We start from the raw sequence: 26,485 nt of genomic DNA on the forward strand, positions 1-26,485 counted from the left end.
TAAAAATGCCTCCTTTCCCATCCCCCACCCCTCCCCCAAAGGTTTTCCATACTGGAGCCTTTTGTTATCAGAGCCCCTGGGGGAATCAGCAGTTGTCGGTCCCGTTTGCCCATCCACTGCTGAAGCTGCCTTTCATCCCTGTAGGACAGGATGCTTCAGGACAGAGGCAGACCCCAACAGGGACTGGGGTCCTCACACTGACACGGGAGCTGCAGCTCCCCACCCTCTTCCTGAAAGAAAGAGAGAGAACAGTGATCCGGTTTGAGTTGAACAGATAATTGTTCAACTTGTATTGAATGTCTGGAGCTCAGCCCCGTGAGGGATGAGAGGAGAAACCCAGTCCCCGCTGTCAAGGAACTTACAGTTGATAAGAGATGGGACTTCTACTTAAACTCGTAACACAATCAGAAGGTGGACCCACATTCAGCTGATGTGATGAAGGAGCAGTTGGTGGGATCCTGCTGGAGGAAGTGTTCAAGACAGAACTAGGAAGATGGGCGTGAGATTGGTTGGGGGACGCTTCTAAGCAGGTAGAATGGGAAAAGGCACAGGGTAGGGGATATGAGAGTTCAGGAGACAGGAATGCTGGCAGAAGCTGAATGCGTGAATCAGACAGAGATTAAGGGGAAGACCATGTGGGCAGGGATATTAGGGCCACAGTGGGGGGCCTCCAGTGCTGTTCCACTGTTACTAATCCAGCAGGCAGTGGAAACCATCAGAGAGGCTGAGGGGGAGGGCATGACCCCCAGCTGCCCTTCATAAGGATAATCTCCTACTATAAATAAATAGGGGAGCGATGGCAGAGGGGAGCAGAGGTGCAGAAGCTGGTGAGGCGTTGATCAGAACACTCCCCCATGGGAGACATGTTAGCTGGTGGAGCGAGGACGGGGGTTACGAGGGTGTGAGGACTGGGATGTCTGTATGGCTCTGCGGGTTACCATGGGGGTATCTCGGGTGCTGCAGGGGCTCAGGAAGGGGTCCTGGGTCCCGGGCACACCTGTGTTCCCCAGCAGCCTCTTTGTTAGTATGTGAGCTCGAGAAACAGGAAGTCATTGCAGGATCTGTTTGGCGTATAAATTCCCTATGGACACTGTGTCTAGTGTCTAGTGTTTAGGTTTCACAGGACAGAGCTGGCATTTGAAACCGCTGCACGTGTGTCTTTCCTGACAGATCTGGCAGTGTGGAGGCAAGCTGCTGTTTGTCCCTTGTTCCCGTGTCGGGCACATCTACCGTCTTGAGGGCTGGCAGGGGAACCCCCCACCCGTCTATGTCGGGTCTTCTCCTACCCTAAAGGTGAGTCTTTTGGTTAAAAGTGGGGAGACTGGGAGCTGACACGTGTGCCACATGGCCACTTGGTGTCAACCTGATGGCTGGGTGACACCTTTGAAGCCGTCATGCTGGGTGTCACTTATAACTTAGGCTAGATTTATTTGTGAAACTTCTTACTGTTTAAGATTATTCCTTGTATCCTACTCTGATTATCATTCCTGTATCAAGTGTTTTCTGTGAAGATACCTCAAATTAATTTGTAAAAGCTGACAACCCACTCTAGTACTCTTCCCTGGAGAATCCTATGGACGGAGGAGCCTGGTAGGCTGCAGTCCATTGGGTTGCTAAGAGTCGGACACGACTGAGCGACTTCACTTTCACTTTTCACTTTCATGCATTGTAGAAGGAAATGGCAGCCCACTCCAGTGTTCTTGCCTGGAGAATCTCATAGACGGCGGAGCCTGGTGGGCTGCCGTCTATGAGGGGTCGCACAGAGTCGGACACGACTGAAGCAACTTAGCAGCAGTAGCAGCAACACTGTAGGAAAATAGCTGGAAAGAAAATACCAGTTTGTGTCATTCACACATCAGTAAAATATTGTTCTTATCTGATTTTTTGAAAAGTAAAGTGATTATAATAGGAGTTTGAGTAGTAAACAAAGTCAGAGTTGTGAACAGTGCTTATAAAAGTTCAGTATCTTTTGTATGGCTAAGTGCCCTCTCTGTTGACTATCCCGACATTGTCAATTGGCTATACCCCAATACAGAATTAAAAGTTTAAAATTAACAGTAAAAAATTGTTTTAAATAGTTTAGTATCTTTTGTCCCCCAAACGAGGGACAAACCAGGAGAGTTTCACCCTAGAGTCTACAGGCCCCGCTGCTGGCAGGACCAGGACCTTACTCCTTGATGGAGCAACGTAGGAGCCGTGTGGCTGCCATAGACTCTAAGAGCATGTGACTGGTGCCCTTCATCTTCTGAAACCCTTAACCAAGTCAAAAGCAGAAGGAAGTCTATTTCTGGCTACAGCTGCAACTCAGGACTGTTCCCCAAAGGGAATAGATAACTGAAGGAGAAATGAGGCTATAAGAACCAGCACAGCCCTCTGACCAGCTAGATTATCTTCAAAATGACCATCGTGGAGCCTCGTTAGACAGAGAGAGTTCCCACTTAACACCAGGCCCTCGGCCTCGCAGGAGGAGAACCTGCCCTTGGAATCAGCCCCACAGTCACCAGGAATTCATGACGTCAGGTCAGCTCAGGAGAGCCTGTGCTACGAGGAACAGAAAGAGATGAGAGGGCAGCACCCATCACTGTCAGGTTAGCCGTGGGTCTTCTCAAAGCCCAGCAAGTGCAGCCGTCGCCAGCACCTCCGTCCCCTGCCTCTGTGTGTCCCCTCCGCCTCCAGGGCTGTTTCTCCAGCCAGTGGTCTTCTCTGAACTGCAGACCTCTCGCATCAGCTGTCTCCCAGAACCCTCCTCTTCTTTTAATTTTGTTGGCTTTTTTTTTTTTTTTTTTTTTTTACTGCACCACACGGCTTATGGGGCCTTAGTTCCCCAACCAGAGATGGGACAGTGAAAGCACAGGGCCCTAACCACTGGTCCCCCAGGGAATTCCCTAGAACCCTCGTCTTAGGTGGTCCTCAGGTGTTTCAGACTCAGCATTGTCAGAGCTGAGCCATTAACTTTTCCTTGGAGATGGTTCCTTTTTCTGTGACCGCTGAGCCCACGAGGTGAGATGAGGAGGCAGGTAGTCCCTTCACCACCTCCCGCCTCCCACCTCCCACACCGCCCCTGGTTCCTGTCTCTCCTTGCTCAGCAAAGGCCCTCAGGTCTCCCATGGGTGCTCACCCACCCCCCTGCCCCATCCCTCTCCCCTCCGTCCCACCCCTCAGGCCATCTCCACTCCCCGTCAGGGTTATTCCCTTGGAAACTGAATCTGATGTCTGCTGCCTGCATAGACCCTTCTATGCGGATGGCTGTCAGCTGAGAGGTGGCATGCAAAGTCCCTAAAAACGAACACTGGTGTCACCAAGAGCCGGCACTTTGTGAGAGCTGAGTGTGTACAAAAATCTAAATGCTTCACGCAGATTCACTTCTTAATTATCCAAAGGAGTTTCCCTGGTGGCTCAGACGGTAGAGAGTCTGCCTGCAATATAGGAGATGCAGGTTCAGTCCTGGGTCGGGAAGACCCCTGGAGAAGGAAACGGCAACCCACTCCAGTATTCTTGCCTGGGAGATCCCATGGACAGAGGAGCCTGGCGGGCTACACAGTCTTTGAGGTCGCAGAGTCAGACATGACTGGAGCGACTCACACACTTTTCACTTTAAATGGAGAAATGGAGGCAGCTTTTCTCTCAGTGAATCCTGCATCCAGAGATGGTAACTGACCTCCTTGAGGGCTCCACACACACCGTGGTTTGTCACATAGCTGTGTTGCCCTTTGCTGCAAGTCCCGACCCCAACTCACTAACCACTCCCTCAAACCAAGCCAGCCCTGTCCCCCCATCCCAAATAGTTAAATGCTCCTCCTTTTTGTTACTGTAACCTTATACATATGCCCTGAATTCTTCATGTTCATGAGTACCTAGAAGACACGGACTGTGTCTAACTTTGGATGCATTTGCAAGAATTCAAAATATTTAGCAGTAATATTGTGCTCTTTTAGGAAGCTGCCACTTAGAACTTCTTGAGCCCACAGGCTTTTGCAGCAACAGGCCCGTGGCCAGGCAATCACCCTTTGATAGTTACCTTGTAGCCAAGAAAACATTGAATCTGAATACTAGATGTTCCTGCTCCTGATATAGAATGGTCACCTTGGCCAGCGGGCCCAATGCAGCCCCTTTTAGTAAGTAAAGTTGCGTTGGAACCAAGGTCTGCTGTTGCTTTGCATGTTGCCTGTGCTGCTTTCTCACTGCAGCAGTGGAGATGAGTAGTAGCAGCAGAAGCATTATGGCCACCCAGCTGAAAAGACAGACTCCCAAGTCCTTTATGAAGTTTACTGCCAGCTGATGTCCAAGTGCGAGGACCTCGCTGGGTCTGGACTACATCCATTCACACCCGCATTCAGTACAACGGCAGAAGTTAGGTCTTAGTTATCACATGTCAGCTTACTTGATTGTTCTTCAGTTGCTTTTCAGGATGCACCACTGGGACGTGGGGAGGGGGAAATATCCACTTAATTCTGGGCTATAGTGAAATGGTTCAGGTATAGCTGTTAGCAGACAGGCAGAGGCGCCTGCAGGAATGTGTCTGAGTGAGCAGAGCTGTTGTTTATCCCTGTGGTTTCTGCAGGTGCAACAGTGTGGTGCTCAGAGAGGAGATTGTTCTGGGCAGGGGCAGGGGACAGGGTGAGAGGGTAGGGGTGGTTCCAGCCAGCTTCTCACAAACCCTGTCTTCACTCGGCTTCATCAGCAGGAGAGAACATATTATCTCAGAGCATGTAACCTTTTTAGGGCTCCCCAGGTGGTGCAGTGGTAAAGAACCTGCCTGCCAGTGCAGGAAACACAGGTTTAATCCCTAAGACAGGAAGATCCCCTGGAGAAGGAAATGGCAGCCCACTCCAGTGTTCTTCCCTGGAGAATCTCATGGATAGAGGAGCCTGGTGGGCTACTGTCCATGGGGGTCACAAAGAATCGAACACGACTGAGCAGCTGAGCACACATGCACATGTGACCTTCAGCGCAGTGACACCAGATTCTGTGTCCACCACTCTTTGGTGGAACACTCATGACAGTGACATGCCAGGGTCATGAGCTCGCTTGCACACAATTAAATATACAGTCCTCTTGAAACGAGTGTGTCATATTTCATATGTCAGGAAGAGACTGTTTATGATAGTACAAATATTTTTATAATAATGTTCATTTCTTTTTTTCCCCAGAATTACGTTAGAGTTGTGGAGGTCTGGTGGGATGAGTACAAAGACTACTTCTATGCCAGTCGCCCAGAATCGAAGGCCTTGGCATATGGGGATATATCAGAGCTGAAGAAGTTTCGAGAAGATCACAACTGTAAGAGTTTCAAATGGTTCATGGAAGAAATAGCTTATGACATCACCTCACACTACCCTCTGCCACCCAAAAATGTCGACTGGGGAGAAGTAAGTGTCAGCTGGGTGATCATGTGTGTGTTTGGAGACTGAGCTCAGGAGAAAGCAGAGTGAGACGGAAATGTTGGGGAAGAGAGAAGAATTTGAGGCGGGGAAGTTTGGTGGAAAACAAGGCAAGTGAGTGGAAGGTGTGGGCCAGGTGGACAGCTAGTTTGGTTTTATCGGGTTGGCCAAAAAGTTCATTTGGGTTTTCCATGCAGTGTCACAGAAAAACCCGAATGAACTTTTTGGCCAAACCCGATATTTGCCCAGCACATTAGGTGGCAGCCATGGTGAGGAAGTTGCCAGTGAGGGTGCATGGGAAGGGGTCAGGAGGGCACACATGGTCTGGTAGACACCCCAGTGGGCTGTCTGAGAGACCTCGGGCCCAGAAAGGAGGCTACATGTAGATCTAAGGATGTGACGTATATTTGGAGCCTGCAGCACGTTTCATGGGACTGAGTGAGAAGAATGCAAAGGTAAGAGGCTGGATCTGTCCCTGAGGAGCCCCAGCCCCTAGAGAAGCAGGTAGGGCAAAGCGACCTGACCTTTTTGGTAAGAGGTCAGTAGTTTGGGTAGCAGGATGTGCTCGATCTCTCTCTGCTCCTGTGTCCTAACAGTTCTCTGTCCCATATTTCCGTCTTCTATTTTGATGAGCTGTGTTTAACTCCCAGCTGGACCAGAGCTCCTGAAAGCCCAGACTGCATTTTGGTTTGGTTATCTTTTGCTCTCGAGAATTACTCACTAGCCTAGAGCCTTCTGTGTGGAAGGGATGAATTCTCTTGGTGAGCTTGCCCAGTAGAGAATTCAGAGCCCACCCTTCACACGCTGATGGCTCTCAGATGTCCACCTTTAACCCAGACCTCTGTCCCAGAGCCCCGACAAGCACATCCAGCTGCCAACGGATGCCAATAGTGATCTCTAATCAAGTTATAAATCTGTAGTAGTATTTCCAAAAAGGGAGAAGATTGTTTTTGTACAAAACATGCATTCCAGAGATGGAAGCACATGTTTGCCACGTACTTAGAGTATATACAGTTTGTCCATAGGTGGTCTGTATTATTTGTCAGCTATAGCTTGACTCCCCGCATTTGACTCAGTGGTAAAGAATCCACCTGCCAAAGCTAGAGATGCCAGAAACTGGGTTTGATCCCTGGGTGGGAAATATACCCTGGAGAAGGAAATGGCAACCCACTCCAGTATTCTTGCCTGGAGAATCCCATGGACAGAGGAGCCTGGTGGGCTACAGTCCATGGGGTCGCAAGGAATGGGACACGACTGAGCACACATGTTACAATGGCAAACCACTCCAGTACTCTTGCCTGGAGAATCCCAGGGACAGAGGAGCCTAGTGGGCTGCCGTCTGTGGGGTCGCAGAGTCGGACACGACTGAAGTGACTTAGCAGCAGCACAGCCCAGCCTACTGGTCATAGCTACCCCTCCACCTCTCCATGAACCCCAGCCCCTGAATACAGCTGTCAGGCGTGAGAGCCTTACTTCCCAGGACCGCTGATGGTCTAGATACTTAGGGCCAGTGTCTGTGACCACTGTAGTCAGGTCCCTTTGCTCTGCCTCTCATGAATCTGAAATGGTACTAATGATATTTTTTTTATTTCTTTCATCTTTTATCGAACTTTATAGGCCAAGGTCCTTCATTGAAATGAACCCCTTCCAGTGTTGACTTTCAGACCATAAGTGGTTTCACGCTATCTAACCGGTGGCTTTTTAAAATTAATTAATTAATTGTTATCATTATTATTGTTTTTGACTGGGCTGGGTCTTGGTTGCTGCACGGGCTTTTCTCCAGTTGCGGCCCACGGGGGCTACTCACTAGTCGAGGTGCATGGGCTTCTCATTGCAGTGGCTTCTCTTCTTGCGGAGCATGGGCCTAGTTGCTTCTCAGTATGTGGAATCTTCCCGGACCAGGGATCAAACCCGTGTCCCCAGAATTAGCAGGTGGACTTCTGTCCACTGTACCACCAGGGAAGTCCTAACCAATGACTTTTCAAGTGTAAACAATCTTATAAATCTAAGAACAACAGGAAACCCTCTCTCTTTGCATGTAACAAAATTGCTTCACAAATAAATATGATAAGTAGGAAAAAAAAAAAAGACCATGAGTGGTTTGAGAGATGACTGTAGCTCTGTGTTCTAAGAGGCCTAACAGGACAGTAGGTACCAGGCTGCACATGCCCCACCCTCCATGTGGACCTCAGCCTCAAGACAAACTTCTCTGACCTCCTGCTAGAGCTTATCAGAATCTAAACCTGTGACCCTTCGTTCATTTCTTTCAGATCAGAGGCTTTGAAACTGTGTACTGCATCGACAGCATGGGGAAGACCAATGGAGGCTTTGTGGAGCTGGGCCCCTGCCACAGGATGGGCGGGAATCAGGTACACCGCTGGCTCAGGCTCCCAGACGCAGCTGGTGTGCACTGGGAGCCAAGGCGCTGACGCAGCACAGGCTGTAGCCTGTTTTCAGTTTGGTAACTGTGATTGTTTGATAAAGTAAAACATTCTGTGAAAAGCCAACAGTGCTGAAGCATTTGCTTAAATGAGGGAATAAGAGCAGTATTGGTTTTTATGTAAGCAACCGCAATCTAGAATTTGTGTCTCATATAAGAGACTAGAATATGTTCTTGCTTGAGTGTATAATTGTGTAAGCCTCACTCCCTAACAGTTTTGTTTGTTCAGCTATTGTTCAGTTTTCCACATATTCCCCCCAAGAAGCTGGGATGTTATTACCAGTCATGTTCCCAGGTGGTTCAGATGGTAAAAATCCGCCTGTAATGCAGGAGACGCGGGTTCATTCTCTGGGTTGGGAAGATCCCCTGGAGGAGGAAATGGCAACCCACTCCATTATTCTTGCCTGGGAAATCCCATGGACAGAGGAGCCTGGCAAACTACAGTCCATGGGATTGCAAAGAGTCAGACATGACTGAGAAAGGCAACCACATATTGTCTTCCCTTCCTATGTGAGTATTTTTCTTGTCTCTAATTTAGATGGTGATACATTATCAGGTCTGTTTCCACATTTTCATTTTCTTACACTGTTGGTGTGATTAAAATCTTAACGACCGATTCTGTATTTAAAAGGCTAAAGAACATAAGCTTTTAATAGTTAGAAGCGGTCTTCACTACCATCAAAATGAGTAATTCCTGTCTTTGGACTTGCAGTTCTGAACATACACAAATGTGATAGAGAAATAGGGTAGTCATTGAGTCTAATTATAAGAGTTGGGTTTCTTTCTTTTTTAAATAGCTTTTCCGAATTAATGAAGCCAATCAACTCATGCAGTATGACCAGTGTTTGACGAAGGGGCCTGATGGATCCAAAGTTATGATTACACACTGCAATCTGAATGAATTTAAGGAATGGCAGTACTTCAAGGTATTCTGCATCTTAGTTCTGAAATATATGCTGTTTCATTTTAATATATGGAATTGAGACATGTAAACGTTAAAACCTGCATTCTCACTGGCTTGCATTTCCCTCTCATTTTCCTGATCACTGGAGAATCACCATTCGATAACAGAGCACCCCTTTTATTCTCTAGTACAATGTCATCACGGACAGGTACCACCCAGGGTCCATGCAGACCCACTGTTCATTTATCCACATAGGGAAACTAGGGTTTCCTGAGGCAATCATCACCATTGTTCTAATATCAAAATCTGATCTTTTTAATCTAAATGATAATATATATAATTTTAGTGAATGGCTTATTTATATATACATAAGTATATATAGTTTTAATGAATGCCTCGGTTAGTTTAACTTTTAAAATATTGCTGCCTGTTGTCCAGCAGGTGGCGATAGAGATGAACAGGTAACGTGTTGGATTCCAGGCTTCACAGCTTCTCCTCCTGGCTGTTAAATGCAGGATAGGTGTTGCCTGTTGCTTGTTTTAAAAGCCACATTTAGTTCTTCATTTGACTCTGTGGGAGCAGTGTTTCTATTTCAGGTGTGAATTTTCAACGTTGTATGCCCAGTTGAGGATTCCAACATTCGAATGGTACTCTATAATTTTCGAAGTCTAGACTTGGCTAAAGTAAATCAATTTATTGTGAAACAAAAAGTTGAAAAAGCTCCCCCAAACTGAAAGAAGCTGGCAGCCCTTAACTTTCTGTACACATCTTGTATTTGTTGTCATGCCCTCCCTGCCAGAAAACACTTGTTTGCCATGTAGTGACGATGTTAATGGCCTAGCTGAATATTCCCAGTTATGGGAATTATATATGTTGCATAGATAATTACCAAGAAGCGGTAAGTTTGTGTCAGTTGCTGATGTTAGGAAGAAGATTAATATAACTCCCAGAGAACAGAGCATTTATTTCCACAAAGAAAGATGAATAATAGCAGTAAAGCCAAGGGATGATTAGTTAACTAGTAAAAGAAGGTTAACAGATGCAAAAAAATATGAGAAGGAATGGATAAAAAATGGGATACACATATTTTCGATACTATATTTTAAAGGGCACAGCACCGAGTATCAGTTTGTGCATCAGATGTTACTATTAATAAATATTCACTGGGGACTTTCAAAAAATAGCTAAAGCCCATGTAGAAATAAAAATAAGCAAAATGGGGCTTCCTTGGTGACTCAGTGGTAAAGAATCCGCCTGCCAATGCAGGAGACACAGGTTTGATCCCTGATCCGGGAAGACCCCACTGCCACAGAGCAACAAAGCCTGTGCACCGCAACTACTGAGCCTGTGCTCCAGAGCCTGGGAGCCCAGACACAGCAACTGCTGAACCCCATGCACCCTAGAGCCCGGGCTCCACAAGAGAAGCCGCCCCAGTGAGAAGCCTGCTCACCACAACTAGAGAAGAGAAAGCTGGTGCCCTACAAGGAAGACCCAGATCAGATCAGATTAGATCAATCGCTCAGTCGTGTCCGACTCTTTGCAACCCCATGAACCGCAGCACGCCAGGCCTCCCTGTCCATCACCAACTCCTGGAGTTCACTGAGACTCACGTCCATCGAGTCAGTGATGCCATCCAGCCATCTCATCCTCTGTCGTCCCCTTCTCCTCCTGCCCCCAATCCTTCCCAGCATCAGAGTCTTTTCCAATGAGTCAACTCTTTGCATGAGGTGGTCAAAGTACTGGAGTTTCAGCTTCAGCATCATTCCCTCCAAAGAAATCCCAGGTCTGATCTCCTTCAGAATCGACTGGTTGGATCTCCTTGCAGTCCAAGGGACTCTCAAGAGTCTTCTCCAACACCACAGACCCAGCACAGTCAAAAATAATAAATAAGAAACAAAACAAGATATTAAAGAAATAAAGTGCCATAGGATAGGGAAAGAGAGATTAATAGGAGGCTTTATTTCTGGTGAGTTTTGGGTAGGAAGTATCACTGCACGGGATCTTGAGGTGTGATAAGACTTTTCATGAAGGATGAATGCAATGACAAGTGAGCAGAGTCATAGCGTCTTAGTGTAGAGAATTCTAGGAGCTGGGTGTTTTCTGGTTCCCTAAGTTGTTCTCCATGGGAAAGAGCATGGAACTTTTTATGGTCTTTGGGGAGTGACCAACCTTAGCTGAGGATCACAGTGATAGGAAACAGTGGGTACTTTTAGGAAGATAATTCTGGACACATTGTCAAGCCTGGACTGGTGAGCAGGAGGCCAGCTCAGTCAGCAGTTCTCACTCTGCTCCTCTGGACCCGTTTACATCCTTACTAACTGCTGACACACTCCCAGGGAGATTTGTTATACAGCTTACAGCTAATGGGGTTTCTGAATTGGGAATTAAACCTGAGAACTGTTATGAGTATTGCTGTACATATTCATGTAAAAGTAATAGTCATAACCCTATTACATGTTAATATAAATAACACTTTTAATGAAAAATAGCTATTTTCCCCACCACAATGAGAAGAATGGCACTGTTTTATAGTTTCACAAATGCCTTTAGTATCTGATTTAATAGAAGAACTCTGGATTCCTATTCTGCTTCTGCATTTAGTTTGATGCGAGATGTTGTTCTAGTTGAGTATCTTAGGAAAATCCAGCCTTGTCTAGACATGCAGTTTGAAAACAAGGGATAATTTAATAGCCTTTTCAGATAATTGTGCTACACAAGTGTGTAGGTGGTGGTTTCTTTTTATTCATTCATTTATTTATAGCTGTGCTGGGTCACCATAGCTGTGCCCAGGCTTTCTTTAGTTGCTGTGAGTAGGGGCTCCACTCTAACTGTGCTGCACGGGCTTCTCATTGTGGAGTACAGGCTCTAGGTGCCCAGGCTTCAAACAGCTGTGGCTCCCGGACCCTAGAGCACGGGCTTCAGGAGTTGTGGTGCACTTCTGGAGTTGCCAGGGGTTGTTGCTCTGCCACGTGTGGGATCTTCCTAGATCAGGGGACCTGTGTCCAAGTTATTTGCAATGTGGAATCTGGAATCCCTGTCAGTGAACATTTTGTCTTCTGTTGCATTAAAGCCACTTGTCTGTCTCAAACTTTGAATGGATCTTTTGTAACATCACACTTTCACAGCTCATTTGGAAAATATCGACTCACTAAGTCATCCAGATCTTCCAAATGATGGCACATTTCATCATACACTGCTCCTGAAATCACAAATATAACCACTTTTCACCAGAAAAGTCTTTAAATCTTGTGGTGCTGTCACATTCTTGATGATGGATACAAGTTTTCTAAAACTCAAATTTTTGCTTGAAAATTTAGGTTTTATCAATGGCAACAAATAACTGTCAGCTTTATATTGTTTTTCTTTTCCCCTTGAAGTGACAGGCTCACTTTATTTTCTGTAAAATGTCTCCCCAGCCCCAAGTCTGCATAATTGTAATCTGCCTGCGATTTGTCCTTTCAAGTCACATGACAAGAAAAGGCGCTCGTTCAGCCCTCAAGTCCAGCAACTGCCCATGTTCTGGCCATTCTTACCTACTGTCTCTCAGGGTCAAGTCTTAATAAAACAAACACGTTTTACTGCTTCATCAAGGACATTCTAAAATGAAACTGGCTTTTTTTCTAATTGTGAGTCTGTGGCTACGGAGAACGTGACCACTTGATTGATGTTACAGCCCCAGCTCTTTGACCCAGCATGGCTTTTGCACTGTCTGTATAAATGTCCATACAGTGGAAAAGACAGTTAAGGTCTTTGTATTATTAGGAAAATTGTTTCGACCCTACAGACCCAATCTTAGCTAGTCTGAGGACTGCACTCTGAGAGCTGAATCGAACCTCCAGCAGGTGACAAGGACTTGACTAAGACAAGGGCGGTGGGGATGGGAAGGGGTACAAGCCCAAGTCCTGCAAATGTCCATGTTCAGCTGGTGACTCGAAGGAAGGCGGGCATGCAGCCTGAGCTGCGCTGTCCTAAGCTCAGGACAGCTGGATTAGCTGGATAGGAACTAGGGGAGCTGGTCTGGAGGAGAAGATGATGAATTTAAGTTTGTATGTGTTGAATTGGAGGTACCCGCAGCACATCACACCTGAACAACAAAAGGATGTAGAAGACTGACAAGAGAAACCCAGAGTCTGGGGTGAAGCTGCTTCACGCCTGACCAATTTGCTTGAATTGTCTTCTTACGAAAGCCAGGAAGTGACCTGTCTAATGCCAGTGACAGCACAGAGCTCACGTGTAACGCTGTGTTTCCCTGTGTTTTCCAGAACCTGCACAGGCTGACTCACATTCCTTCCGGAAAGTGCTTGGATCGCTCAGAGGTCCTCCATCAAGTGTTCATCTCCGACTGCGACTCCAGCAAAATGACTCAAAAGTGGGAGATAAATAACATCCATAGTGTTTAGAAGGAACGAAAGAAATCAGTAACCTACCTACTGACATGTAAGCTTATACAGGACTGAAAGCCGCCTGAAACCTGCTGCAACTCTTGTCACCTGTACAGCTCCAAACCCAGAGGCTCCGCGGGCCTGAGGACGTTGACAAACTGTGATTTTTACAATAACATGATCATCTGCAGTTACTGTTTACAAAACTGCTTTTACCTTAAACTTTGTAGATGTTTACATCTTTTTTGTTTTGTTTTAAGATGCTGTTGGTAATCTGTGCGTTTAGCTCTGTTTTATTTAGAACAGAGTTAAAAGCATTGTTGTCTTCTTTGGGATTACACTCAGGGGTCTGAAAGGCAGTTTGATTTTTTTTTTTTTTTTAAACACACTTGAAAAAAAAGGTTGGAGTAACCAGACTTTCCTATGTAACTTGGTGATTATCAACCTGTTATGTCTTTATTTAATTTTACATCTTTTTGAAGCACTGCCACAGGTTATTAGCCAAGGTGGCCTTCCTCCACGGTCATGCTGCTTTTTTGAAAGGTGAATTTCAACACATTTAGTGCCTCTTTCATTTCTTGGTATACTATTTCAGGAGCTTTGAATGCAATTTGTAGGATGGTATTGATGGAATCGTTCGTTACCTGTCTGAGGACTGAATTTACTCGCCTCCATTTGCTCTGAAATTGAATGCTGTATGGCTCAAAAAACAAATGACAAGATGGAAAATCCAGGGCTATTCCAAAGAGTTGGAAGATTTGTGAGGCATTAACTCCTCTACTTGTCGGCATTCCATTGCCCTCTGTCAGTCCCAACTCCTAAGGCGGGAGCGGTTCCTACTAACTTGAGAAGAAAAGTCCTCTGACACTGAGGATTGGCTTTTCCCCATTACCTGTCACTTTAGAAAACTATTAATATTTCTCAGTTTTGAAACCTTGAAATGAGAGTAACACAAAGAACACAACACCACTGTAAACACATCAAAGGTTTGTTCTAACCAAGGTGAGAATTTCCAAACCCTTGTTGGATTAAGCCTTACAAGACTACTGTGTCTTATAACCTAAGCTGTGCAATTTATATAGTCAAGGCTGAATGGACCTTTCAGTTATTTCTTCATGAAATTCCCTGCACAGTCTTTAAATTTTAAAAAAGCCTATTGAAAAATACAGTTCATGAACAAATATGAACTCCTTTCTGTTCAGTTATCTGTTAGTTCCCTAGTGTTTCTTTTTTTTTTTTTTTTTAGGAAGCATATTTCTGTTAGTGTTTTTCCAATGAAAAGAAGACTTGTTTGAATTCACACATTTATTGAGATAGTATCTACAAGAGGAAAACCAAATACTGCAAGTGGTCAGTTGATTTTAATATCTAAATAGTCTCTTATACCCCACAAGATTAAAATGCTCCATCAGAGGCAAAATAAATAAATAAATAAAAAGAAAATTAATGAGGCAGAGAATGGCAAGTAAATTAGAGACTGATCCTGTTATCATGATCAATGAAAGGAATTCACAAACTACTACCAGAGAAAAATATATTTTACTAAAGCTTAAAAAAGAAAACAGAAAAGAGCACCTACATTTATTTAAAAAGAAAAGCCTACAAACTTGCTTCTTCCAAGTTTAGCTCTTAAATTTGGAGAGTCAAAGTTAAACATCTTAAACAGAGTTTTATTTATAATTTTGAATCGTCAATTTGTATTTTGCTCCTGATCTCTGATCAACCATTTGAGCTTTCATTCATCTCTAGGGATGTTTAAAAAGGAATACATTTCTATGCCTATATAACTGCAAAATAAATCAACCATAAGTAAGAAACTAAGAGAATTGGTATTTAATACTTGTGTGTTTGCAAGTAGGTCGCATTTTCCTTGTTGAATAGATTATAACCTTGTTAACTATGCATAGGCCTAAGAACAGTGGCACAGAAACTGTGCATGTAAATTTTAAATGGGTATTTTGTGCAATTCATTAAGATACTCTATAAAAAATGACTCTATATATTGAAATCAGAAACCTTACCAAACACAAAAAACATCAGAAGCTGCTGCCATAATGACTATTTTCTACTGTAGGCTGTTTTGGAAATAATTCCATATCCTTGCTTTGTAAGTTGATAATATCACTATGCATTTCTACTCATTTTATAAATTTGATTTATGCAGATTTTGATACACTGTATGTTTCTGTAGAAATTGTATAAATATTCAAAATTTTATTAGGGGTAAATTTGAGAAGTTTATGTATATCTTAATTCTGGGTTGCTTGTTTTTTAGGTGAGAAATAAATAAAATATTGTATTTTAATCCATGGGGTTTTTTTTTTTTTTAGTACTTGTAATCCTTTTTTATATATATCTAAACACTGCATGTTTGAAGTAATTACTTGACTTTATTGTTTATAAGGGTGTGGCACAGCAGTAAAGAATCTACGAATGCAAGAGATGCAAGAGATGCAGGTTCAATCCCTGGGTCAGGAAGATCCCCTGGAGAAGGAAATGGCAACCCACTCCAGTATTCCTGCCTGGAAAATTCCATGGACAGAGGAGCCTGGAGGGGCTACAGTCCATGTGGTCGCCAAGAGTCAGATATGACTGAGAACACACACTCATTGTTTGCAAGATACAGTAGTATTGGTGCTTTCGAACTATGGTACTGGAGAAAACTCCTGAGAGTCCCTTGGACAGCAAGGAGATCAAACCAGTCAATCCTAAAGGAAATCAACCCTGAATATTCATTGCAAGGACTGATACTGAAGCTGAAGCTCCAATACTTTGGCCACCTGATTCCAAGAGCCAGCTCATTAGAAAAGACCCTGATGCTGGGAAGGATTCAGAGCAAGAGAAGAAGCAGGCGACAGAAGGTGAGATGGTTGGATGGCATCACTGACTCAGCTGACATGAGTTTGAGCAAACACTGGGAGATAGTGAAGGACAGGGAAGCCTGGCATGCTACAGTCCTTTGGGGCTGCAGAGAGTCGGACACAACTTAGCGACTGAATAACAGCAACAACCATATATTGAGTATATGCTTGAGTGTTGGTTAGAATTTGCTTAGACTACTCAGAGGTTATATCTAAAAAGGAAACATAAAGAATTATTTTTGCCCCGGTTGCTTATGTATAGCAGTTTTTTTAAGTCACTTACCAAATATAAAACACAACCCCAGCAACATATATCCTTGGCAGTGTATTCTCCTATACCATTGCCTATTAAAACCAAAAATTTAAGTAAAGTCTTAACAATCTTCTAGATCAACTAGATAAGGAAGCCTTCCCAAATGAAGTGAGAAATGGGCTATAGGACCTCATAGCACAACCCATGACACCTCAAGAGAAGGTACTGCTGCCAGCATTCCAGTAAGTGGCTATGTTGGTCTGGGAAACTCTCTCAGCCATTGTTGTGGCTTCACTTCTCAGCTGCTGTGCCTGAAAAAGTGATAGAGCACCAGCCTGGAGTGAAGGGATCTTGGACTATATATCATCATTTCTGGACAAGCTGTGTGTTGGTTTTTTTATTATTTTTTTTATCCACTTATAATTCAATGGAAGACCATGACAAGTACATGACCTGAGCCAGACGGCTAATGGATCAGTAATTGGGTATATGAATATTCATCCATGTGGAAAGTACTTTTAGAAGTACCGAGCCCTATGAGAATGCTTATTATTCAATAGAATCTGTTGAAAAAAAAATTGGATAAAAGAATGATTTGGAAGGAGCACTGTCCCTGGGATTAGAGATTAATAGAAGGGTTGTTTCTAAGCTAAATTCAATAATTGCTTTGCCAATCTCAATTTTAAGATTTTGAAATGCCGATAACTTGATTGGTATGTGCAGTTTTGTAAGTGGATCAGGCCTTGGGCGTCTGAGCAGTGGTGGGATGAGGGCTCCTTAATTCTCATAACAGAATGTTTACAAGCTGCTCATATGAATAGCATATACAGTGGACTTGTCTGTACTGGCATCCCTGTTTCATTACAAATTACTTGTGTTACCCTGGCAAGTTATCAGTGCTTCTCCATGCCTCAGTTTTCCCATTAGTAATATGAAGGAAATAACAGTGCCTATTTTATAGGCTTTTTATCAGGATTGTATGAGTTAACATACATGAAATGCTTAGAATACTTCCTGTCATGTAGTCAGAGTAATATAAATGGTACCTATTGTTATCTGGTTTCAAAGTCTTAAAATCAGTCGTTAATCAGAAGAACTAAGACAGCTATACTGCAGACCCTATAGGGCTCTGTGTATGTGTGTATGCCCGTCTTTCATATGTGACATGTCATTGCCTCCACTTTCCAAGTGAAGAGTTTAAGATCATAACTTAAGCTTCTTAGACTGGGGTTGAAATGGTTATCCACAAGGGAATAAATGGTTATCTCTACCTCACAGCATGTACAGAATGTAGTTTTCAGTGGTCTACTTTATCATTTACCTGTGCATCTGGAAGAACGTCTAAGAACATTCTTTCAATTATCTTTAAATGAAATTTCTCTGGGGCTTTTGATATGAGCACATCAACTCCAGCTGCCTTAATGATTAAGTGCCCAAAACAAAACTGAAACTTTCCGTAAAAAATAGAGATGAATAGGCTTCCCTGTCTGGCCATGGCACAGTAATTGTTACCATCCTCAACAGTATGCTGTTGTCCTAAACGGCTATAAAACTGGACAAAAAAATACGCAGCAGCTGTTTTCAGGAACTGGGTAACAGGCAAAGCAGACTGTGATAACGTGAGAGAAAGGAAGCACACAGGGTGAACCCGGGTTCAGCATGTCCGGCTGCCTGAAGAACTTTACCAGCTACCATCCAGGAAAGCGGAGCTCAAGCCTTGGCAGCTGAGGAGGCTGCCCCAGTCAGCTGGGATTTACGGGACAAGATCACTGGAGGGGGCTGTGCTTGAAAGCCAGGAGAACTGTATAGCAATTTTTATACCAGTGTCATTTTTAACAGCAAAAACTCCAGGACAACCTAAATATCCATCAACAGGAGAGTGGATCAATTGTGGTATTGTCGCACAATAGACTGTTACAAGGCAATGAACATGAATGAACTGGTTATAAACAAGACAGTAGGGCAGTGTCGAGTGAAAAAGGCAATTCCCAAAAGACTTCATTCAACAAATATGTTTTGTAAAATCAAAGACAACTAAAACTACAGTAAGTCACACATGAATATGTGATCAAATATATGTGGATAAATAATATGGGATTAATAAGTGGTTACTTTATGGTTACCAGAGGGTAAAGGGAAGAGGTGAATGACAAATTAGGGGTATGGGATTAACAAACTAGGTAAAAATTGATAACCAACAAGAATTTACCATATAGCACAGGGAATTATACCCAATATCTTATTAACAACCTATAATGGAATTTGATCTGCAAAATAACTGAATTCACTATGCTGTACACCTGAAACTTAATACAATATTGTAAATCAACTATACTTAAAAAAAAAAAAAGTTAAATAACTTGTCCAAATACCCAAATTTAGTATTGAAGTCAAGGACATAGCTCCAATATTGAGTATCCCCAGAGCTCTGTGGGAGGAATTTCTATTGTATTTTCCACATAACTAGTTTTCCTCTCCACTTAGAGAGTTAAGAATCTCAGAAGTGAATCTGGTAGTCTTATTATGACAACTATATTATTAATATATATACATGTTATCATGCATACTTTTAGCTAATATTTATTTTTCTTACCACCAAGAGAAGTGTCTTGGATGTATTGCCTCATTTAACGTTCAGAAAAAGAAAAATCTGATTTTAACACCTGAGGAAACTGAAAGGTTATACGCCAGGTCTGATGTTACCAAACTGATCAGAAAAAAAGATCCTTGGGACCTCCCAGTGGTTAAGATTCCAAGCTTCTACTGCAGGGGGATCAGGTTTGATGCCTAGTTGGGGAACTAAGATCCCACATGCTACGTGGCATAGCCAAAAAATAGAAAAAAAATTTTTAATTAAAAAAAGTAATTCACTTAAAAAGAGAAACTGAGCCCTATTCAAACTGATCTGATTCTCAATATAAGCTCATCAGCTCACTTTTTTGAAATCAGCTCACTCTTAATTTCTTTCATAACTTTTTTCTTTGTATTTTAGTTTGTTCTCTGTATACGCTGTTTCAGCTTTACTGTAGAAATACAGAGAATTGAAGAATAACACATGAATATGATTGAATTGCAGTTTTGCTTAAAAGTTGTTTGCTTTTAATGTGAAATACTATTTGTGCTCCTGAGCCGGTATTCTATTAGCTATGGTAACTCCTAAGATGAGGCTAAGAGAGGGTTGGGCCAAGTCCTGAAGAACAAGGGCCCAGGAGCCCAGTGACATTCCGTTTAGACTTCAGAGACTTTACAACTGGATAAGAAGTTAGATGAGTTTCCATACAGGGCGAGGGTTTCTAGACAACTGGGAAAATAATGCTTAGCTGGGAGGCCTATACATAAACTTTTACCAATACCCCTAACTCAAGTAAATATCAAGTATTAATATTACATTTACATACACTAATTTATAGGAGTAACCAATCCGTGACCCTTGACAGAATCTTACCTACAAACATGTTTTCTTTGAATTCAACATTTGAATTCACTGCCAATGTTTACAATTCAGACTACACATTTTAAAAAATATCTAGAATTCTGGTTCCACTTAAAATTTTGGGACATTTGGGATCTTAGACTCACATTTCCATTTAGCAACAGGACTGAGCTGAACAGTAGCTGTCACCTTTACCCTGGGCATTTATGCTTACAAATGTTTATAGATCACCTGCTCTTTCTGGCATGACGTGTACACAAATGGCTTATTTCTACAGATGTTTTATTTTTAAAAGGATTATATCTTATGCATTGGCAAAACAGGTCCTTTAGCTTTCTTCTTGCTATTCCCCAAGAAATAAAGTCATTACTGCTTTATCAACATTTTTAGTGGCATGTAATGAAGTTAACTTTAAGATAATGCTGTTTGTGCTAAGACAAACATGGTTTACTACTTACAGTAAATGATTTCTGTTGAAAAGCAGAATACAAAAATGCTTACTGTCTTGCATTGAGCAACTTTGCAAGTTACTGCTTTAATACGTAGGGCACCTTAGGATCTTCTAACCCAGCTTTTATAGATTAGAAGACCAAAAGTAGTGGCTACCATCTGGAAAGAAACTTGAGACCCTACTTCAGTTCTTGTACCAAAATAAATTCCAGAAGGATCAAAGATTTAATTAAGTAATAAGAAAGCAAAGATAACTTTGGGAAAGGTCTCCCAAGGCCACTAAAGAATAAATTTGCCTCATAAAAATAAATCTTTGCATGAAAAAAAGCATCATAAAGTCAAAAGACAACAAAGAAAAAATACCAATATTTACAATGCATGTCACAAAGGGTCATTTTCCTTATTTCCCACAAATGACTAAAAAAAGACCAATGAGACAGAAGGCCATCGGAAATACAAATGGCTCTTTAACATAAAAAATATACTAAATTCATAATAGGAGAAACCATTTTTTTATATATCAGGATAGCAAAGATTAAGAAGTTTGATAACATTGCTGAGGAAACAGGCACTCTGAAACAGTCATTGCTGTGGAGTATGTTTCAGTAAAACTTCTGAGAGCAATTTTGGCAAGTTTCAGCAACTTAACAGCCAGAGAGCAGGTTCCAGCATATACCAAGTACAGGTTTTAGCTATTATAATTAGCACATTTTTTAATGTGCAAACTTTTAAAATGCTTTTTATAGAAATTTCTGAAATCGTACATATAAGATATTCATGGCAGTGTTCTTAAAGCAAAAAAATTCAAACATAACTATCTTTAGGGAACTGGTTAAATTATGATCTATTCAGTGGAGTACTATGCAGATGGCTATTTAAGTGAAATGTGGCAATTCTGTTGAGCCAAGAACCTAAAACGAGAATTAAGGGGCAGGACAACATATATAGTAAGCTTCCTTTGTGACTATTGTGCTTCCCATCTCTCTTGAAGGATGTGTCATTGTACTCCTGGAGTCGCCTCTTGGGAGAAGCTGGTAGTTGGAAATCAAGATTGTAAACTACCCACTATATAGCCCATTTACATAAAGATATGACTTGTTTTTAAAAAGAAAAAGCGGGGTATGGTCTTCATAAGCACACCCGCCAAGTACTGGCTGGTCTGGAATAGAACATGACTCTTACCCATATTTTAATGCTTTCCAACATAACCACTCCTTGAAGTCATTTAGTCTTAAAAACAAGGGTGTTGCAAATTTTGATCAACACTTAAGAGAAAATATCAAATGAGGACTCATCTCAAATGCTGAGATTACACAGCAGCTTTTTTTTTAAATGTGTCATTCTTAGCTTACACATTTAAAATGTAGTTCATTTAAAGAAAATGAAAGTAGTCCCAAAAAAATCCCCAAAAAAGTGACAAGGAACCTGATAGGTCTACTTCATGAATCGAGTTTTAAAGAAATTCTTAAGAAACAGACTTTCACTGTATTGGTTTTAGAAACTAGCATCTTTTCTAAGCATTAAGGACTGTTGTAAATACTTGTAAATACATTCTTGTTTAATCATTAGAACACTTCAAAGTAGATATTGACCCCATATACAAATGGAGAGAAATAAACCCAGAGGCAGAGTCCACACAGCAGTTATTAGGTAAAGCTGGGGACTTGGGATCCAGATATGGGTATGTCTTCAAAAAACTTTACCCCACAATGTTTTAGTGTTAAGTCACCTAACATCAGGAAATCGTTTTTAAACACATAAAACTAGTTTTTACGATCCGCGAAGGCCCCCAAATAACAACTGTGGTATGATAATGGAGGGCCATCACTAAGAAGTTTGAAGATTTTACCTGAGTACATCCGCTCTGGGAATTATGCTAATAACTTACACCTCCCATTTAACAATGTTATGTAAGAAATGAATCTTAAAATATTTACTCTGAATATGGCATAAGATAGACAACCCAGGCTCCCATGGTTGGGTTTTAAGAATTTTGGTTTCTATTGTAAAAACTAGGTAACCAAGATTGTCAGGTTTAACTGTCAAACCATCAACAAATAGGTTTCCTTTATACTCTTCCAGCCAACACTTGGCCAACTTTCACTAATAACTTGATAATGATTTGAAGTGTTTACCTAATTCAAATACAAGCAACTGCTTTCTCAAATCAGCATTTCTTAATAACTGCTTTCACCTGTAAATAGAAATCCTAGTGAATTTTATCTTGTTAGTCACGGAAAATCATAATAATCATCTCAAAAGCTTTCTTGGCTTAGTTACCCAGAATTCTAGGCTTAAGACCACACCGATTTTTAAAATCTTAAAATGCCAACTAAAAAGAAAAAACCCAAGGGACAAGTTAGCTAACAAATGAATATAAATGTCAAGAACAAAACCTGCTCAGTGTGTAAGACTGCATAAATTTTTAAAGTTCATTAAATTCCATAACTGATTTTTAAAGAACACTCTGTGTAAATATGAATATTGGCATGTTTGACTTTTAACAAAACATTTTACTAAATCAACCATGTCTAAGAACTATTAGGCAGAAAGACAAAAAAAGTGATACGGCTCCAGACCATGAAAGTAAAAGCTATTTTAGCATGTAAGACAAAGACAATAGGAATAATATATATAATTTTATTACAAAATTTAAAAAAAAAAAAAAAACGCAACATTCTCATTCTAGAAAACCCAAAAGTTGCTATTGATGCTAATTTCTATGAGTTTGCTGTGCTACCATACACAAGTCAAGAAATTAAAGAAACCATTAAATATTTAGAAACATTTAACATCAGAAGCTTGAAACTCTAACTGTATGTAGTAGCCCCTCAAAAAGCCACAACTTGCATTTTTAAAAAAGTATTTTCTCTACAAAGAATCTTATCAGCTATACAAAAATCTGTACAGTTTTTATACTGAAGCTAATATTGAGCTGCACTTGAATTCACATTCTTAGCAAAACAATTGCCTGAGCACACACGCACACTCCACACATATCATTACAAGATAGCCATTTATTCCTCATCTTCATCCTCCTCCTCCTCATCTTCATCTTCCTCCTCCTCTTCTTCTTCCTCATCTTCTGGTTCATTCTTCTTCTTGGAGCCTGTCGGCCTGCCAGGGCCCTTTTTTCCCGCTTCACTCTTGCCCTTGGCACGGTATGCAGCAATATCCTGAAATAGTTAAAAAAAATAAAATCAGCATCCGGTGTCATTACCCAACCTTAAAAACCACTAAGTTGTAAACAATCTGCGATTATTGGCCAATAACCCCAATGATAGTCTAAAACTCCGGTTTTGAGAGCATTTGATCCCCCTAGGTCTTAGAAAGCTAAGAAAGGTCTTAGAAAGCTGATGTAAAATAACTGGGGTGTATTAGACTGATGTCAGTCTTTTCAACTAAGAGACCTATTTTACTACAAATGAGTCTGAATGCACCAACCTACCAAGGCTACAGACATTGGTTTCGGTCAAAAGAAAAGTTTCAATTAGCTTGTGTTGCCTAAGTGTACAACTCTCACTAGACCTTTTCAAAACAAAGCTGAAAACCATTAATACAGAACTATGTATAGCTCCCAAATTCCTACAGTTTCTATTTCTAACATACTGATTTAGAAAATACGTACTGGATTTCACACTGGCTTAAAAAAAAAGTGAGGACAACACACCTTTTCGTATTTCTCCTTTAGCTTAGCTGCTTTCTGTTCATACGGCTGTTTATCTTTGGCTGACTGCTCAGACCACATTTCACCCAATTTTTTTGCAGTATCCCCAATGGATAAGCCAGGGTGTTCGCTTTTGATCTTTGGGCGATGTTCGGAGCAAAACAGGAAGAAGGCAGATCTGAAAGGAAGGAACAGAGTTGTAATAACCTGAATGAAAAAAAACGGGGGGAAGGCAATTCGGTTGGTTTTAAAAGACACTTACGGAGGCCTTTTCGGAGCGTTGGGATCTTTTTTCTTTCCCTTCTTGTCACCTTTAGGAGGGACATAATTTTTCATTTCCCTGTCGTAGCGAGCTTTGTCACTTTTTGCCATGTCTTCGAACTTGGACTTTTCCTTGGCCGACATGGTCTGTTAGCATAAAAAGAATAGTGAATATATAGCAGGACTCGAAAACTGTATCCGTCTCCAAAAGAGCGTGATCTTCTTTAGCTCCCGGTTTTCCTCAGTAAGGACCGTTTTGCCTCAGTCATCTTAAAATAAACAAGCACCCTAAGTCCTGTACTTCAAACTCGTAATAGAACATGCGCGCGCGTCAGTCCCGAGGGGAAGTTCAAAGTCACGGCCACCCGCCCGCGTGAGGCCCCCGTGCGCCCCGGCTCACCTTCCATCTCTCGGAACATTTCTTGGAAAACTCTGCGAAATTGACTGAGGAGTCGGGATGCTTCTTCTTGTGCTCCTCGCGGCAGGTCTGCACGAAGAAGGCGTACGAAGACATCTTGCCCCGCGGCTTGTTGGGGTCGCCCTTCCCCATGATGCTGCTGCTGCGGCGGAGGCGGCGTGTCCACCTGGCGGGAGAGCGGTCGAGCGCTGGCGGGCGGGGCTGCTTCCCGCCCAAACGCCCCCGCCCTCCCCCGCGCCACACTCGCGGGCCTGCCGCCCGCCCCAGCCTAGCCCTTCCTGACAGGAAAGCCCCGGGCTTCCACGCCGCGAGCCGCGTCCCCAGCTGCCTCCTCGCGCCCCGCGTTCAAAAGACTCCGGAGCCGGACCCGGCCGAGCTTCCCGCCTCCGCAGCCCGGCCCGTCAGGCCCGCACCCGGAAACCACCAGCGGGGCTCGCCCCCAGCAGCCGCGGTGCCCCAGCAAGCCATGACGGAAGGAGGCCAGCCGACCGCGCACCCGGGGCCCGGAGCGGGCTCTTGCCTGGCGGAAGATTTTCCTCAGAGTTCCGCGCAGCGGCCGCGTCTGACCGCTACGCTGCTTCCCCGGCTCCGGCGTGAACTGGTTCTTCGCTAACGCAATCCTCCGCCTCTTGTTTTGCAGACTTCTCCGCGCCACTGCAACTTGACGAGCCGGGTCACAGACCACACCCCTGCCGCTCCGATTGGCCCTGGGGATTATTCAAACTTGAGGAGGCCCCGCCCCCTCACTAATACGGCTTTCTATTGGTCGGTATGTCGCCAGGTCCGTCCCCCCGGCCGCAGCCTAGCAGGTTCGGTGGGTCGCCCGGGTCGTTAACTCCCAGACCCGTTAGAACCGGTCAGGAGAGGAATGTGCTACTCGATCCTGATTGGCGGCCAGAAGAGGGTTTGAAAAATGGCGGGCCTGGCGCTGACTGGCTGAGGCAGGCGGCGGGGGGCGTGGCTGGCCCGCGGGGTAAACCCAGCCAGATTTAAAAATTCCCAGTCGCGAGCCGCAGGGCAGGTCTTCCGGGTCCCCGTCACTTGCTTTGCTGGCGCTAAGGCGGCAGAAGTAACGTCCCTGCTGGCCCCGACGGCTGCCCTGGTCCTGTTAGTCCCCCGCCCCAGCGAGGCCCGCAGCCCTGGCTCCCGGCTCGGTGGTCGCCGCCCCATCCAGAGAATAACAAATGGGCAGGTTGACGAGCGTGCGCTGCGGCCAACGGCCAGCCCCGCCGGGTGTCGCAGAGGCTTGGGTAGGACCAGAGGAAGACGGGTGACGCGGACCGGGTCGGGGGGGGCGGGGGGGGTGATGTTCCCAACCCCTCGGGGCTATAGCCACGCCTGTGAAGTCCCTGCGGGACCCCTCTTCCCTCTCCCTTTGTCTGGGCGTCATATTCCGGGGTAAACAGGGCCGCGGGTAGGCGGTGTCTTCCCGGCCCCGCCCCTGCATCCGGGCCTAGTTCCCGGACCGCGAACCCGGGGCTAGGTCCACACCTCGCATCCATCCTTCACCCGTCACCCGATCGCTCCGCGGAGGGTTCTAAGCCCTGCGACCCCGACCTTAAGGCCCGCTCGCTGTCACCGCGATGGTCCCTGTCCGGTCCCTGCAATGCGGTCGTTTTTAAAACCTTCCTGTCGAAGATCCCGTGAACGCTCTGCACCCCCCACCGCATTTAAGCATGCCCTGTCGTTTCAAGGGTTCTCCAAGCGCAAGTTAAGAACCTTCGTTTTAGTTTCTGGTGCGAGCGCGTGCGAGCGCATCCGAGCGACCTTAACTTACTGCTTCCAGGCGTCACCAGTCGCCCTTCCCGGGGTAGGAGGACGTTGACTGACATCTTAAGCTATTTCTGTGTCGTATTTAACTTCGGTTATTTTTCCTGTTGGCACATATGTTACTGTGACAGTTGGTTTCAACAGATTTTAAATATTCTGTTTTTTCTCAGTAAGTTCGCTGGCATTTGTTAGACTGCGTGCTCCTATTTGGTTTGTATACGGTTATCCTACTCGGTTGAACCTCAGTTCTGGCAGCTGTTTATCT

The 26,485-nt window shown here is 43.6% G+C and overlaps 2 protein-coding genes across 3 annotated transcripts in view; one reads left to right on the forward strand and one right to left on the reverse strand.

The window, feature by feature from the left end:
• Positions 1–15,412, forward strand: part of GALNT7 (polypeptide N-acetylgalactosaminyltransferase 7) — a 136,026-nt gene extending 120,614 nt beyond the window's left edge. For both annotated transcript variants that reach the window (XM_061424937.1, XM_061424936.1), the window contains exons 8-12: positions 1,171–1,293; positions 5,151–5,369; positions 7,652–7,750; positions 8,619–8,747; positions 12,988–15,412. In XM_061424937.1, the coding sequence (XP_061280921.1) occupies positions 1,171–1,293; positions 5,151–5,369; positions 7,652–7,750; positions 8,619–8,747; positions 12,988–13,125 (708 nt within the window). In that variant the 3' untranslated portion in view covers positions 13,126–15,412. The remainder of the gene's footprint in view (positions 1–1,170; positions 1,294–5,150; positions 5,370–7,651; positions 7,751–8,618; positions 8,748–12,987) is intronic.
• A 7,318-nt stretch (positions 15,413–22,730) lies between these two features.
• Positions 22,731–25,165, reverse strand: HMGB2 (high mobility group box 2). Its single transcript, XM_061424938.1, has 5 exons — positions 24,971–25,165; positions 24,433–24,616; positions 24,034–24,179; positions 23,775–23,949; positions 22,731–23,280 (listed from the first exon to the last, which is right to left on the reverse strand). The coding sequence occupies exons 2-5, from the start codon at positions 24,580–24,582 to the stop codon at positions 23,122–23,124; spliced, it is 630 nt and encodes a 209-aa protein (XP_061280922.1). The 5' UTR covers positions 24,583–24,616; positions 24,971–25,165; the 3' UTR covers positions 22,731–23,121.
• Positions 25,166–26,485: the final 1,320 nt, after the last annotated feature.

The sequence above is a fragment of the Bos javanicus genome, chromosome 8 (assembly GCF_032452875.1).
Source record: "Bos javanicus breed banteng chromosome 8, ARS-OSU_banteng_1.0, whole genome shotgun sequence".
Taxonomy (NCBI): domain Eukaryota; kingdom Metazoa; phylum Chordata; class Mammalia; order Artiodactyla; family Bovidae; genus Bos; species Bos javanicus.